Consider the following 18,018-nt stretch of genomic DNA (forward strand, 5'->3'; position numbering starts at 1 on the left):
CATCAAATGGTGAGTTTCCTCACCAATGAAGGGCAAACTGACTTGTATGGCAGCCAGTTAGCCGCTCGCCAGTGCTACCAAATAGCACGTGAAGCAGTCGCTAACCAGGATGATGCATCTCCCCCTGAACCTAGCATTGCGCGCGACCAATAGCAATTATTGGGTCCGGTGGACAAGGATCCCCCGGTAGCAGATCCCTTACAAACAATCCAAATCTCAGAAGAGAATGATCACCTCACAAACATCAGTTCCCTCATGACACAAGAAGAAACCCAGAGCATACAAAATATCCTTCGAAGCAACCATGACATCTTCGCATGGACACATTCGGATATGAAGGGAATTCATCCCTCTATCGCCTCTCACAAGCTTAACGTCTTTCCAGCAGCCAGACCCATTCGACAGAAGATTAGACGTTTTCACCCGGATAGACAAAGAGTTATCCAAGATGAAATTAACAAATTGTTGGAAGCCGGATTCATCAGAGAGGTATCTTATCCGGATTGGTTGGCAAATGTAGTAGTGGTACCAAAGAAAGAGGGCAAATGGCGAGTCTGTGTTGATTACACCAATCTCAATAATGCATGTCCAAAAGACAGTTTTCCCTTACCACGGATAGATCAAATTGTGGATTCCACTTCCGGGCAAGGGATGCTCTCTTTCTTGGATGCCTTCTCCGGATATCACCAAATTCCCATGTCTCCGGATGACGAAGAAAAAACAGCATTCATAACGCCACACGGCCTCTATTGCTACAAAGTCATGCCATTCGGACTCAAAAACGCTGGCGCCACGCATCAAAGATTGATTACTAAAATCTTCAAACCTCTGATAGGCCGCTCGGTCGAGGTATACATTGACGATATCGTGGTTAAAAGCAAAACTCGAAAGCAGCATATCCTCCATTTACAAGAAGTATTTTACCTCTTGCGAAAGTATGACATGAAGCTAAATCCTTCCAAATGTGCCTTTGGCGTGAGTGCTGGCAAGTTTCTGGGATTTATGGTCAGCCAAAGAGGCATAGAAGTCAGCCCGGATCAAGTCAAAGCAGTCATGGAGACACCTCCTCCCAGGAACAAAAAGGAGTTACAACGCCTCACAGGCAAGCTCGTTGCGTTAGGACGTTTTATAGCCCGCTTCACTGATGAGTTGCGACCCTTCTTCTTAGCGATACAAAAAGCTGGAACGCAGGGATGGACGGACAATTGCCAAAACGCGTTGGAAAGAATTAAACATTGTCTTATGCATCCGCCCATCTTGAGCAGCCCCATCCCAAAGGAGAAGCTATATATGTATTTAGCTGTCTCAGAATGGGCAATCAGCGCCGTTCTATTCCGTTGCCCTTCGCCAAAGGAGCAGAAACCTGTCTACTATGTCAGCAGAGCTTTGGCAGATGTAGAAACCAAGTATTCAAAAATGGAGCTAACAGCCTTAGCTCTTCGAAGTGCTGCTCAAAAGCTCCGCCCCTATTTTCAAGCCCACCCAGTGATTGTACTGACCGACCAGTCCCTTCGTAGCATTCTACACAAACCAGATTTAACTGGGCGAATGCTACAATGGGCCATCGAATTGAGCGAATTTGGAATCGAATTCCAACCCAGATTATCCAAAAAAGGCCAAGTAATGGCCGACTTCGTGCTCGAATATTCACGAAGACCCGACCAGCACCACGAATCAGGTGAACAGGAGTGGTGGACTCTACGAGTTGACGGAGCCTCACGCTCATCAGGCTCTGGAGTTGGGCTCTTATTGCAGTCCCCAACTGGGGAACATCTGGAGCAGGCCATCCGGCTGGGATTCTCCGCGTCTAACAATGAAGCAGAATACGAGGCCATCCTGTCCGGATTGGACCTCGCTCTTGCGCTATCCGTCTCCAAACTCCGAATCTACAGCGACTCGCAACTAGTGGTAAGACATGTCCAAAAAGAATATGAGGCTAAGGACTCACGCATGGCGCGATACTTGGCCAAAGTAAGAAGCACCTTACAGCAATTCACCGAGTGGACAATTGAAAAAATTAAGCGAGCTGACAACGGGCGCGCTGACGCCTTGGCCGGTATAGCTGCTTCCCTCCCCATCAGAGAAGCCATTCTATTGCCTATCCATGTACAAGCCAGTCCCTCTATCGCAGAAAATTCCACTTGCAACACCATTGAGGCAGACCAAGCGGATGATCAAGAATGGACGCATGATATTGCAGAATATCTCCAGACAGGAACTTTACCCGAAGATCCTAAACGAGCGCACAAAATCCGGGTGCAAGCTGCCCGTTTCACCCTGATTGGGGGGCACCTGTACAAGCGATCCTTCACAGGGCCTTATCTTCGCTGTCTTAGGCATTCAGAGGCCCAGTATGTGCTAGCTGAGTTACATGAAGGAATATGCGGAAATCATACGGGAGGACGATCCCTAGCACATAGAGCTCATTCACAAGGATACTATTGGCCAACAATGAAGAAAGACGCGGCAGCATATGTCCAAAAATGTGATAAATGTCAAAGATACGCTCCCATTCCACATATGCCATCAGCCGCATTAAAATCGGTCTCAGGCCCATGGCCTTTCGCGCAGTGGGGCATGGACATAGTGGGACCCCTCCCAGCAGCACCTGCCCAAAAGAAATTCCTTCTTGTCGCCACTGATTACTTCAGTAAATGGGTAGAAGCTGAAGCATATGCAAGCATCAAAGATAAAGATGTTACCAAGTTCGTATGGAAGAACATTGTTTGCCGCTTTGGGATTCCCCAAATCATCATAGCTGACAATGGTCCACAATTTGACAGCATTGCATTCAGGAATTTCTGTTCGGAATTGAATATCCGGAATTCATACTCCACGCCACGTTATCCTCAAAGCAATGGCCAGGCGGAAGCCACAAACAAAACTCTAGTCAATGCCTTAAAGAAAAGGCTGGAGCAAGCCAAAGGGAAGTGGGTGGAGGAACTACCCGGCGTCCTGTGGGCCTATCGAACCACACCCGGACGACCAACAGGAAATACTCATTTTGCCCTCACATATGGAATGGATGCAGTCATTCCCACCGAAATAGGTCTTCCTACTATCCGGACTGATGCAGCAAAGCAAAAAGACGCCAACACGGAACTAGGAAGAAATTTGGACTGGGCAGATGAAGTCAGAGAAAGCGCGTCCATTCAGATGGCAGATTATCAACAAAGGGCATCAGCGCATTACAATCGAAAAGTCAGGCCCAGAAACTTCAAAAATGGTACGCTAGTACTTAGAAAAGTTTTTGAAAATACTGCTGAAGTAGGCGCGGGAAAGTTCCAAGCCAATTGGGAAGGACCTTACATAGTGTCTAAGGCAAACGAAAATGGATCCTATCATTTACAAAAGCTAGATGGCACTCCGTTACTCAGACCATGGAATGTGTCCAATTTAAAGCAGTACTATCAGTAAAAAGTATACACAAGTGCAAATGAGAAAGAAGTATGTTTTATTGATATGAATAAATGTAATTACAAAGAGATCTCCGGACCACAAAAAAATACAGAAGGAAAAATTACAGCAGAAAAGTTGCAAAAAGGGATAAACTATCAGGGAGCGGGCTTCTCATGGAGCTTCTTTTCTTCACCCGGAGGAATTGAAGGGGTATCTCGCTTAATGCCGTTCTTCTTCATGCAGTAGCGATACCCAAAAATAAACGTATCATCCACTTGTTGCTGGTAATCCGCTGCAAGTTCCTCTCTTTCCACAGCAAACTCCCGTTCAAGTTCCTCTTTTTGCACTTCCAGACGCAGCTGCAAGTCTTCCTTCTGTTTCTTTTCATTCGAAACCTCGGTCCGGAGTTGACTCACTTCATCCCTCAGCCGGGCTGCCTCACCCTCCGCCTCATGTAGGCGACCCGCAGTCGATTCTTCGCGATTCTTCGCCTCAGCCAGCTCCGCTCGGAGGGCTTCATTTTCCTCTCGCATGGTGGATAAATTGGCCTCAGCCTCCTCCATTCTCAGACGCAGCTGATTTTCAATCTCTTGGCGCCGAGAGGAGAAGGTCCTCATATAGTCTGCAGTCTGCAGCAGCTGAGTAAAAAGATCGTGTTGTTGAGACATGCTGCGGAGGCCCCTCACCAGCTGACACACAAACAAGAAAAGCAAAAACATAAATCATACTACAACAAACACATCAATGCAACAAAAAGTCAAAAAGCAAAAACACAAGACAACGGTGTACCGTTTCTATCATATCAAACATCTTAGCAGAGGGCTTGATGGCTTTCCAGTCAGAAGTAATCTGCTTTAACTTAACTTCCAACTCCGCGTAGTTGAAAGGGCTAGCAGGAGCGGCATCGTCAGCAGATTCCTCCTCGGATGAGGAAGGAGAGGGTAGCTCGTGTCCCGGAATCGGAACCCCCATATTTTCGTCCGGGCACATAGGTCCGGATGCATCCTCAGCCGGAATTATTGTCGGAGCGGCTGAGGTTTCAGTAGCCATCTCCACCTCGCCTCCATCCGGACGAGCGTCATGGGAAGAAGCGCAGCTAATTTCAATCTCTTGCTGCCGCTCTTGAAGCCGCTCAAAGAGTCCGGACTGTAGATCGCGCGTCAAACGCGGCTTCTTGAGGGGAGGCCCTTTCACCAGGACTATGGCCAAGCGATCCGGGTCGTCGGAAGGCTGACTTTGGCTTTCTGCCCCCGCTTCCTCCAACGGGGCCGTTTCAGCTGCATCATCATCCGGATTAAGGTTGCCCGGATGGTTGATAGATGCAGCTTCCTCAGCCACGTTGGCCAGACGCGCAGCCGCGACTAAGGAGGGACCTGAGTGATTCAACCCCGACATGCGTCCGGGGCCGCTCGAGATAGAGTGCGGAACAGCATTTACTGGCTCCTCTATCATTACTTCCCCTTCATAGGTAGTTTGTGGAGGAGGAAACTCCTTGGGAGGAGTGGGTTCCTTCGCATCCTTCCCATGCTTCTTCACCAGCTTCCCCCTTTTTCCTGAAGTTTTCTTCGGAGGAGAGTCCGGACCCCGCTTCTGTCCGGGAGCCTTCCGGATAGTGCCTTCAGTCTTTTTCTGATCTCTATCCTCCAGGAGCTTTCGCCGCCTTTCAGCGTCAGCCTCTTTAGCTTCCTGATAGAGGGGGAGCTCCTTCACAGTATAATGCTCCCCAGGCACTATCTCATCCTTTGCCAGTTTCCGAGGAAGAATATTGATAACATATTCCTGGGGCTCCCGGACGACCTCTATCAAGTTCCGCGCGGAAAGCAATGTTTTGTAGGCCCTCTCCTTGGGATCTATTTCAAATAATTTGCAGACACAGGCAAAGGACGCCTTTTCCACCCAATCCACAAGGTGGCCCCTCAATTCCAAACCTGCATTGTCAGCAACAAAAGGTGAGAATTCCGTCCGGAAAAATCAGAAAAAATCAGCAAAGCAAAATCCGGATAAAAAATCGCAAAACAAGATTACCCGGAATTTTTAAGGTATAATTCGGAGAAAAAGGCCTCGACGGATGCTGCGATAGCCCCGCCCATCCACCCCAGACTGCCACCAGCCCCTTCGCCCCTCCCTTTGTCGAATCTGGCAGTTCTGTCACCATTTGAAGGGAGGGCAGGTGAGCGGACACACTGAAGATATCATTCTTTGCTTTCTTCAGGGAATAGACAAAGAACAATTCCAGTAGCGTAAGGTCGAGGCTGTACAGCATGTTGATAATGCTGCATCCCATCAGCACCCGGACAAGGTTGGGATGAATGAAAATGGGTGGAATCTGAGAGAAGTGGAGGAATTCCTTGAACAAGGCTGGCAGAGGGAACCGGAGCCCCGCGTTGAATTGTTCCTTTGTGAAGAGGATAGCGTTTTTTCCACCTTTCTCAGTAGGCATAGCCGCCTCCTCGTTCACCAGGTCTATCAATACGTCATGGGGGATGCGGAATCGCTCCCAGAACTCCTTCGCATTTAATTTGTCTATCGCCTTTTCGCTAGCTTCGCTAACCCGGACAGATGAAACAGCTTTTTTTGGAACCATTTTTCACCACAAAGCTAAATCAAAATCTACATACAAAAGCAATACAACGAATCAAACCAAGCAGTCAGAAAATACGCAAACCCTAACCCAAAAGAGTCAGAAAAAACCCCCTCAAAAACCCCTCCAAACAACAACAAAGTACCGACATTCAACAACAATTGGAAACGACTCGTCCAAAACAACGCCCAAGCAAGCCAGAAAACAAATTTAAAGAGCCAGCAAATGCAACCAAAGGAATGTCAGTAGCAAAGAGGTACGTACCAAATAGAGCTCTGAAGAAGAAGAACGGTTACTCTCTCGGTATAAAATCACCGGCAACAAACAAGCGAGGTCGTTCGAAGTTTTTTCTCAGAAAAGCAAAGGACGCAGGAAAAAGTAAGAAGAAGGAAGGCTCTCAAGAGAATGCAGTAGAAAAAATACAAAAAGAGGTACAGTGCCCTATTTATAGCAGGACAGCCCCTCGGAAAGCCAAACCAACAGCCATGTTATCATTGAAACGACATATTGTCTGGGGATACGCAGGGTCGGCGGCTCGTCATAAATGCCTTTTTGGCTTCCGCACCCCCACTCGCCACGTGGCCCAGTCAGACGAAGGGACTTCTTCAGTTTTCAAAAGCCAGTTATTTTTAACCCGCCCATCTTTTGGGCAAAATAGGCAAGTTAAAAAGGGGAGCAATGTAGGGACCCCTCCCCTTGGGAAACACGTGGCACGCAGCTCATAGTGACACGTGGCACGTGTTATCAGCCGGACCATCATCATCCGGATTCCCCTAAGGATACGCATGGTGCAGTTATCCTATCCGGACCGCCTCAAGGAAAGGCAAACGACGTTTCGTCTTCTCCTATCCAAGGAAGAGCAAACGACGCTGGCAGAGCGTACACATCCGGATAGTCTCCACAACACATCCGGATAATCAGCATGAGCCATCCGGATATAAATCTTCTGGATGGTCAATTAAAGTGAAGCGAGTCTTACACGCAATCACAACAAGTAGCCATGGCCCACATCCCATCACCTGCAGAATGAGAAGACAAGAGGAAGTGACAGCAAGTCACTTCCCACGATCATTCTGCATAATCGCTTCCCACGATCTCTGACAGCCGCATCACCTACCATGGTCTCTGACAGCCATTCGTAGGATGATAGTGCTCCTACTAACACCTATTGTCATCATCACAACAGAAAAGATCTCCTCACCATTAATGAGAGGAACAGTACCCCTGAAGCTGGATATATATACCTTCGCACGAAGAAGAAGGGGAGATCCCCTGGTAACCTCTTGATACCTAGTAAAAGGCCAACTGATTTATATATCTCTCTTTCACCATGGCTAACAAAACCATCGGAGGGTGCGTCCGGACACCCTGTCCGGATGCCTTTTGCAGGTGTAATCGCTGAATCAAGAACCCCTTGTGTGTTGAGAATCACGTGTCCATCCCTCTAGCAGCAACGTGGATCACCGGATACGCGAGGCGACAACAAGTAGGGTTCTCCTTTTCTCATGCTCATGGTGTGATATCTTAATCCCTGTAATCTATACTTGTAAAAAAAAAATCTAATTCCTTTTTAACTCTATTTTTGTGTATGTATATATTTAAGTCTTCTTTTCAACCTTTCCAAAAAAATCCCCAACTGTGAGTTTCAATCATCCAAGACTTCTATGGCTGCAAATCTCTCCTCCAATGTCAATCTCTTTCTAAATCAAATATTACAACTCGTGTATATCTTATTTCCTTTGGCATGAAACTCCATCTTCATCCAATATGGTAACCCACTCCTTTTTCTCCTAATGGCAATCACGTTTTACGAATCCTCTATGCGTGATCTTCCTTTCCTTCCTAAACAATGTATATCCCAAAAGAGTTTTCCTTCCCTCCAACTTTCCAAGTCGTGGACTTCAATCTTCATGCCAATGCATGAATATCCAAGGGTCCTAACCTTTGTAAAATTCCAAAAGCCATCTTCCGATGAGTCTTCATTTCCTATCTAAAATCTCAAATGTCAATCTCCAATTCTCCAAGTCATGTACACCTTAGAAAATCCTCCTCAATCTCTAGTTTTAATTTCCCAAACAACTCCATGCACATGCCATGCCAAATAACTCCAACTCTCCAACTCCATGCATAGTGTACCTTTAAAAAAAAAAAAAAAAAAATTCCTAAAATGCATCTAGATAAATTATCATAAAATGCACCCAAATGAACTAACTTAAAAATGTACCTAAATTTAAAAAACTAAATATGCATCTCACCTAAATTAATATATAACTTCTTAATGTGCATCTAAGTGAGTTAAATCTAAAATACAACTAAGCAAATTGAACTAAAGTGCATCAAAGTGAGATAAACTAAAGCGTAATTAAGTGAGCCGAACTTAAGGTGCGACTAAGTGAATTAAGTTAAGGTACAACTAAGTAATCTAAATTTAAGGTGCAATTAAATGAACTAAACATAAAAATGCAATTAAGTGACCTAAGTCAAGGTGTCACTAAGTGAGCTAAGATGAAAATGTAATTAGGTGAACTAAACCTAGAAATGCAACTAAGTGACTTCAACTAAGGTTTAAATAGGATCACATTTGAGATCCATAAAAATATCTGGATAAAGAATCTCTAAAGGTGGCGTAAAAATAATAAATCAAATGAGTGACAATGGATCACCCTGGATGACTGTAGAACAACAAGAAGTGAAGGAGAAAACATAAAATAGCATGTGCTACTAAGACAAAATTACAGGTTTATAGTGGTGTCTATGTGGCAAGATGCGTTGTATTTTATCAATACTTTGAAAATGTAACTTAAATGGTAATTTTATTAGAAATAAAAAAATTATATTATTTTGAAAAATGTTATAATTAGGTAATTCATGGAACTTCAAATATCTAATATTGAAGTATATGATTAAATTTTAATCTATAGATATGGAGAAATAAGACTTAGGTGTTTTTTGTTTTTGTAACTTTATCCTGAAAATAAGAGTGTATTTGATAGTGATTCTATTCGAAGTATTTTTTCTAGAAGTGTTTTTAGGAAAATTATATATCAAGTATTTCTCTAAAAAATCACTACATATGATTTTCTAATACTACAAGGGATTTAAATTTTTTTTTTTGTCAATTACTTAATTTTTTGTTAGAAACACTTTTTAGGTTAAAAATCACTACTAAACAAATTCTGACTTACTTTCATTTTGGAATATTTATTTTTTATTGACTTATTCCTCATTTCTTAATTTTTTTAATTATCTAGGACAAAATCAAAATATATTTTTTTTCTTTCTAAATGTTAAAAGTAATTTGTTGAAAATAACCAACATAACAAATCAATTGACAAAACACAATTTAAAGACCCAACCCTCAGCTTTAAACGATATAACTAAAGTGAACTTATAAATTTTTATTTTTACCTTTTAATACTTAATAGAAATAAAATATTAAAAAAAATAAATTAATTATATTAAATATTATTTAATCTTAAATTTGATTCAATTAAAAAAACAAACACTACCTTAAATAAAAGCTAATAAAATCACTACAAGGTATAAATTATGTGTCACTTTTTAATATACCCCTTTTTATAACTTCGATGAATCTATGTGTCACATTAAATGCTCATACATTGTCTCTCAATTTTAAAATAAGTTGAAATATCCCATAAATTAACCAAACTAACAAATAATAATAACAACAAAATATACATGCTTATATATAAAAGATTTCATAAAATTATATGCACAATCTTATAAATTAAAGAAAAAATTAACAACCACAATTAGAAGTATATTAAGGTTCTAAATATTTGATAAAATTACATACACATTTTATAGTCTTTAAAATAAATAGGATGTGGCAAGCCTATATTAAAGTTTACATATAATTGTCAAATTTAAAAATAACTTGATAGTTTTGTATTCTTAGTATAATAACGATAATAATAGTATCACAGAATAATTATTTTTATTTCAACTTTGTTAGCACACAAAATGTTGGATAAGAGATAATGAAATTATGTCCCTCTTTCATCGATTTTTTATTTTTTATTTTTTTTATAAGCAAATATTTATGATATCATGAACGATAATCTCGACTTTTTTGTGCACGCTTGAAGGCACATTCTAATTATGTGTTTTAAATACACATTTAGTTTTATGCCTTTGTAATTATGACATGTCCCAACTTGTTATAGAGCGCATATTCTATACACTGTTGGATGTCAATAGTTATTTTCAACAAGATGCTCATTTTAAATGCTTTTGTTTAATTACAATGAAGGTACCAAACCCAAATCCGAATGAAACAAATTGGATGTTCATAAAAAAACAGGACGACAGTGTTTCTACATACAAACTTCTTTTATTATTAAATCAATAGATTAAATGATATGGTGCAACATAAAAGATTAAGCTTAAGTTGAAACTTTTTTATGTATGTACATATTTATTTTTATTTTTACTTCTTTTATTATTAAATAAATGAATTAAATAATAGCTTCAACATAAATAATAATAATAAAAATACATTATACAAAGTTGTTTCCCATTCAAATAAGCAAAATTAAACTCGAATATGACTTCGTGAGTTTGTAATTCATAAAACATTTGATTAATAAATCATGTCAAATATTGTTGATTATGCAATTAGTAATTTAGTATCATAAAATAAAGTGGCAATATTGTAAGGGATTGTCCATGGAACACGAGTTGGCTAGTTTATTATCTAAACAATTGCTGGTTCATAAACCAAAATATTATTTAAAAAAAAGGGTTGTGAATTAAATCGGCAATAGTGGAGATCATCCGCAGGGCACGAGCTCATTACTTTATTGTTTAAAAGAAAATATTAATACTTAAATTGGTAACCGATAAGACAAGCATGCCAAACGCGTGATGCTTGGGTAACCGCCATACTGCGAATGATATTTTTCTGGAAAAAAAGAAGAAAAAAAAGAAAAAACAAATGATGATCCTGCGTCGAAAGAGGCCTCCACGTCTGGTTGTCATACGACACGTGGACCAGTCCATTATCTTCGCCAATCACCATCATAATCTCAAGAGGAGTGGGTCCCGCGTCATGCCTCTGGACCAACAACTAAGCCAAACCCGATGTCTCCATCTCCGTGGGGCCCAATCCTTTGATTGAATCTAGTCGTGATTTCAGCCGATGGGAATAAAACATTGGGATTTCCTAATTGCACAGCTAGGCTTGTATTCCACTGCCTGATATTCTACGCTACCGGCCAGTCCCGGTGACCATATGGTTGTGGCTGATATCGCATCCAGGTTCATTCCCCAACTGCACAGCTGCCAGTCCTTTTTCTTGGGGACGATCGCTTCACCTATCTGTCGTTCTCCTCCCGTGTAGGGTTTGTGGCACCTTCATGGAAACCCCTGTAAATCCTTCAAATTCTCGCAGTAATCGATCGCCTCTTCGCTACTTGTATTGCAGTTGCTTTCGGCGTTGTTGTCGTTGTTTTTGTTGTTGCTATTCTTATCCTTAGCGCCCAATTTTCATTTGTTTTTCGAGGGTTTTATGGATGCGTCTCATGCTCAGTCGGGTCTCTCTCTAGGGTTTCATTCGCATTCATCGCTAGCTCCCATGACGCCGCTCGCTGACGATTCGGTGAAGCTGCAGATTGCTTCGGATTTTAGCAGTCTGGGGAATCCTATTCAATCCGTTCCACTGCAATTGTTTGAGCAAAGATGCGAGAAATTTTCTAATGGAAGTGGAGGACAGTCTGAAGACGGAGAGGATGAGGAGTTTCATATTTTGGGGCATCCCATGTGTTTGAAGAGGCCGAGAGACGAGCAATTTTCGAGGTCTTCTAGCCCTTCTAAGGTGGCTTTGGTTGAGTCCGGGCTTGAGCAGAGGCGAGTAGCGGTGAGGGCTTGGGGAAACCAGCCGCTTAGTGTTGCTGATCCTGATGTTTTCCAAATAATGGAGAAGGAGAAGAAGAGGCAGTTTAAAGGAATTGAGCTTATAGCTTCTGAGAATTTTGTGTGTAGGGCTGTGATGGAAGCCCTTGGGAGCCATTTGACAAACAAATATTCAGAAGGAATGCCAGGTGCAAGATATTACACGGGTAATGACTACATTGATCAGATTGAATTACTTTGCTGCAGGCGTGCCTTGGCGGCTTTTCATCTTGATTCTGAGAAATGGGGTGTAAATGTCCAGCCATATTCGTGTACATCAGCTAATTTTGCTGTGTACACTGGGCTTTTACTTCCCAAGGATCGGATTATGGGTTTGGATTCGCCCTCTGGTGGTCATCTGAGTCATGGGTATTACATGCCAAGCGGGAAAAAGGTTTCAGGTACATCAATATTTTTTGAGAGTCTCCCTTATAAAGTGAACCCACAAACTGGGTATATTGATTATGATAAACTAGAGGAGAAGGCTCTTGATTTCCGTCCCAAGATACTTATTTGTGGTGGGAGTTCATATCCACGGGAGTGGAATTACGCAAGGTTCAGGCAGATTGCAGATAAATGTGGCGCAGTATTAATGTGTGACATGGCTCAGATTAGCGGTATTGTGGCGGCTAAGGTGTGAATACCTCTAGTTGTTTTATTCTTTGATCTTAAGATTTATAACAATTTATTTGATTCCATTATAAATTAGATGTTTTATTTACTGTTTTATGCATATTTTCAATGCATTGTATGTTGTATACCATTTCTATAGGCTGGTTTATGCTAAATTAGGTTTTTTATCTACCAAGGTAGATGGTGCAGCTACTCTCAGATGGACTAACGCCATTTCTAAAATGTTCACCCACATGCTGTTGCTCATGCTAATCCTATGCTCTGGTTACTTGGGGCAGTTGACATTTTTTATTTTTGTGCTAAATGATTCTGTTTGGATAGGAACAATAATTTTAGGATTACGGAAACCCATTTTTTTAATTGATTATGAAGTGTGATACTGATGAAATGAGGTATTCGGTTAGGGTTGTTGAGTGTTTTTCTTAATATTGAGTCCCAAACTTCCATTGAGTTACAGGCATTGTTTCTTAATGCGGTTGACCTAATATCATGAGCATGCTTAACACAGCACTGACAGACTGGGAGGCTGCAATTGTGGATTCCCTAGTACAATTCTCTATTTGGTTAGATGGGTTGCGCCACCCTTTGTTAATGCTAGTTTTCCCTTTGCCTGCATATATATTCCCCCAATTCTATGAAATAAAGTTAATGGACATTTTATTTATCCATTTTCATTCTAACTTCAGGCAACATTTTTTTTTGATGGATAAAGAAAGAATACATTAAAAAGAAAGAAACGCCTAAAAAGCCCCCCAGAGTACACAGGTTAAGAAAAATTTGATCATGGATTAAGAACAATTCTGCAAAAAATTTAAAAAGCGATCTGTAATAAAATATAACGTTAGTTGTTGTGATTTGTAACCATCAGGAAGCCAGAAGAAACCAGCTCTTTGGCAACCTTTGTATACTCCACTTGGGTTCTGCCCTTATGACCATGTTTTTAATAAATTATTCTTTTGCCTATCATGAAAAAGAAAAAAGAAAAAAACAAAACAAACAAAAGCCAGAAGAAACCAGTCAGGAGGATGAACACCACAGTGAATTGATTGATCCATTTAATTATGAGACACATGACCAACATCAGGGGCATTATTTTAGACTCTTTGATTTTTGGAGAAAAGTTAGATTGATCAGGCTTTATTTGAAATTAGGCATCATAACTCTTCCATCTATTATGTCATGTTTTTTTGTTTATGAATGATTTTTTTCATTTAATTTAATGGATGAGTAACAAATGAGATAAAATCCAAACAATTAGAGGTAGTTCTCTAATTAGTCGAGGTGCACGTAAGCTGGCCCGGACACCCACGGTTATCAAAAAATAAAAATAAAAATTAGAGGTAGTTCTCTTCAATGAGTAACAAAAGTTACATATGTTTGTAGTTATTGCATTTTCCCATTGAAGCAATATTTCCCTTCGTTCTGTTTGTGAAACTCCAGGTTTTAATATCTCATTGCTTAATGGTTTTGATTTTGCATTAGTTTATCGCAAAACTATACTTAGGCTGTTATTTCTGTGTTAAGCTATAGGTTTTTTGGACCTCAATCATCCCAATTTGAAATCATCCATCAAAACATTAAGCTGTTCTTCAAGGGGATTAGTCTCATGGGTTAGATTTTGTGATTAAGAGGATGATTTTGGTTCTTAATCTCTGTGATTTGTGGCCTTTGAAGTTGATTCTGCACCATGCTGTACTGTTTCTACAATTTTATGTCTTCTTTAAATTAGAAGGTATATATATATAAATCCTCTCTTAACATTGTGTTTTTCTTTTGATGTTTGCAGGAGTGTGCAAGTCCGTTTGATTATTGTGATATTGTTACCTCGACAACTCACAAAAATCTCCGAGGTCCTAGGGGAGGTATTATTTTTTACAGAAAAGGTGCAAAGGCAAGGAAGCCTGGCATGCTTCTTAGCCAAGGAGATGATAGTAACCAATATGATTTTGAGGAGAGGATAAACTTTGCTGTCTTCCCTTCATTACAAGGGGGCCCTCACAATAATCACATAGCTGCTCTTGCCATAGCCTTAAAACAAGTGGCCACACCAGAGTACAAAGCATATATGCAACAGGTGAAAAAAAATGCTCAGGCTTTAGCAGCTGCTTTGCTCAGAAAAAGTTGCAAATTGGTGACAGAAGGTACTGACAACCATTTGTTGCTCTGGGATCTTACAGATCTACACATAACAGGTATTCATTCTTTCTTCTTCTTTTTTTTTTTTGTGTGTGTGTGTGCAGACAAATGTGAAGACCTGTGTATACAGCCCAAAAACTAAAGACAGAGCAGGCCACAAAATGAATTGAGGAGTTATAAGAAAAAGAAATTGAGAAAAATATCCTATGATCTCAAAGAGCAGGCCACAAAAATGAATTGAGGAGTTATAAGAAAAAGAAATTGAGAAAAATATCCTATGATCTCAAAGAGGAAAACTTTTCATCCTGAAAAAATTCTGTCCCTGTCTTTCCATAAACATCATATGAGATAAAGTAGGTCACCTTTCAAATGACCTTGCAATTCATATTGTTGATAGGGCCTTGCTATTCATATTCCCTCCCTTAAATCTCCAACATGCAAGGAACTTCTTCATTCTGGGCAAAAACCACAAAATTCCTGCGACAGGGAGAAAGAAGCCCAAGTGTCTCTAGGCTTCTTACATTTAATTGGAAGACAATCCTATGACTGTTCCTTACTTTTCCACAAACCACATCTTGTCCAAATCACTTGTCATCTACTTCTCAACAGAAACCCTGTTAAACATATGTCTCTAGGTATCATCCAAATTACTTAAAGCTAACTTAGTTACATGGTCATCTAAAGCAACTTAGATTATAGCTTATCAGTATAGCTTCTGTTATCATAACTACTTTGGCCCCAGCTTTTGTAATAAGCAAATTTAGTGAACTTAAAGTCTTCTAAAAAACTGCATGAATATATTTGTTTTTGTCATGGTTTAAAAGGTGTGCTTAAAGCATGCCTAGGCCCAAGGCGCAACCACACCCTAGTTATAGTGCTTCTCTTGCCAAGGCATGCGTCTTGTTGGGGAGGCACGTCTTGTCTACTTCACTTTTCCTTTTTAAATACTTTTATCCTTGAAATTTCTAATTGTATATTGAAATTTATATAATTTCATTACTTTTTTGTTGAATATTTCTTTTAAATGTTTGGAATCTTAATTTTTTTTGTATTGATTAGATTTAGATTTTGGATTATATTTTATAAAATTGATATGCATCCTAGGTCACGTTTCACTTCGCTTAGGTGTGTGCCTTGTGTTGCGCCTTGTGCCTAAATTGTAGGAGACTTTTGCTCCTTAGGTGCACCTTGCATCTTTTAAAACTATGGTTATTGTCTTAGATTTTGTTTTAAACCAAAATGGTTAAGTGGTCATATAGGGCAACTTAAATTATAACACTACTTTGACCCCAGCTTTTTTGCCAAGCATATTTAGCCAAATTATGCGCTTCTCAAAAACCCCATGAATATATCTTTTATTTTATTAGACATCTAATTCTATTTATCGTTGTTGGGACAAAGTAGCTTAGGTTTTTGCTTCAGTGATAATGTGGTATATGTATTTAACTGTTACAAGTAATATAGCTTTTGGAGTATTGCATATCAAACACATAATCTGGATAGTGGATGTGATATCTGGACTGATATCCTTATAATAGGTATTGGCAATAATGAATCATTATTATGGTCATTCCCAGAATTGGGGAATACTCAAACATCAATTTTCACTTGTACATGTATATATATACACATGTGCATGTCTTTGTCTAGATGCTTATATAAGCAACACTTGTTTATAAGTATGCCCACATCAATTGCTTGTGGGTAAGTGCATGTTTACATATGGAATTACATGTGTGTATTTAGAGCAAATTCATTTGGGTGCTCTATGTATATTTATGATATATGTAGATTGTGCCCCTTTTCCTTGGTGCTATTTAATCAATTTCTTTGCCTATCAATTAGAAAAAAAAAAAAAAAAGAAGTAAATTACTGGTGGCTTATTATTCTATTTTGGTTGGAAATCTGATGCAACTGTACCTAATTTTTCTATGTTTTAACACTTGGCACCATTTGGTCTGATTTTTTCCCCCTCTATAATTTCTTTTCATTTAGGCAAGAACTATGAGAAGGTCTGTGAGCTGTGCCACATTACTCTCAATAAAACTGCTATATATGGTGACAATGGTGCCATTTCCCCTGGAGGGGTAAGGATCGGTAAGTAACAATCTTGTTATATAGCCTTTGCCTGAAAATGAAAAAACTTTAGAGCTTCCTTCCTGACATTCTTACAACTTTGTAAGCATTCTGTTTTTAAAATTAAAAAATAGTAGTAACTTTTATATAAGATACAAAAACTCTTAAAGGATTACATTGAATAGATAATGGTTTTAAAAATTGTTTTAAAAAATTGAGGTATCGAACTATTTTTATCACCTCAAAGTTTAAAAGTTTTGAAAGTGACTTTTAAAAACAAGGTAAATTTATATTTTTTGTACAGGTGGTTCTAGTTTTTATATGGAATTTATTATTACTATCTATTTTAAAAAACAAAAAGTAAGAAGTGTATCCAAATTGATACTTATTCTTCCAAATTCCATTTGTTTTTGGCTGCTATATATATATATATATATCTATTTCATTAGAATGCTAGGCATTTCTATTGCAAAATTCAAAACTCAAATCTTGATTTCTTTTGCCTTATTCACATTATTCTCCAATAAATTCTTAAATCTGAATTAATTCTCATGATGAATAATTTGTGTCATTGAACATTACCATGGTCTGAGAATATCTGACCTATTTTTTAATTTCCCTTTTTATGTTTTTCTACAGGTTCTCCTGCCATGACAACAAGAGGTTGTCTGGAGGCTGATTTTGAGACAATTGCAGAGTTTCTCTACAGAGCAGCTGTGATTACAAGTGCAGTTGTTACACAAAGAGAACTTAGAAAGTTTCCGCGAGATTTTTTCAAGTGTCTCCAGAACAACAAGGATATTGTTGAGCTCCGAAATCAAGTGGAGACATTTGCTTCCCAGTTTGCAATGCCAGGGTTTGACATTTGAATTTGTTAACAGAAGCAACATCACCATTTTGCTTCAGGGGATTACTACCACTTTGCTTGGTGACCCATCCTTTTTGGTTAATCCCTTCCACTGTTCAACCCCATTCATCTACGTTCTATTACTGCAGAACCAGTTTATACACTAGAATAGTGCTGAGATGTTACGATCATCGTTCACCCTCACCCAAATGCTTGCCAACTTGTTTAAGGTTTTGTAAAAATTATATAGAGAGGGCTTCATCCATTTTTTTCTTATATATATTTTTGTGTAAAATGCCACAGGAAACTTGGAATTTGGACAGGTCTGTGACCATGACCTGTATTGTTTACCGTTTTGAATACATGTGTATTTAGCCATACTGCAGTGAAACTGGAATCCTTTTTACACCTATGCTGTATCATCCAGTTTTGT

General features: G+C 39.6%; 1 protein-coding gene across 1 annotated transcript; it reads left to right on the forward strand.

Moving 5' to 3' along the window:
• Positions 1-11,123: 11,123 nt before the first annotated feature.
• On the forward strand, positions 11,124-17,963 carry LOC100267713 (serine hydroxymethyltransferase 7). Its single transcript, XM_002285787.4, has 4 exons — positions 11,124-12,527; positions 14,313-14,718; positions 16,658-16,759; positions 17,378-17,963. The coding sequence occupies exons 1-4, from the start codon at positions 11,511-11,513 to the stop codon at positions 17,605-17,607; spliced, it is 1,755 nt and encodes a 584-aa protein (XP_002285823.1). The 5' UTR covers positions 11,124-11,510; the 3' UTR covers positions 17,608-17,963.
• The last annotated feature ends 55 nt before the right edge of the window (positions 17,964-18,018 follow it).

This window comes from Vitis vinifera, chromosome 18, assembly GCF_030704535.1.
Source record: "Vitis vinifera cultivar Pinot Noir 40024 chromosome 18, ASM3070453v1".
NCBI lineage: Eukaryota > Viridiplantae > Streptophyta > Magnoliopsida > Vitales > Vitaceae > Vitis > Vitis vinifera.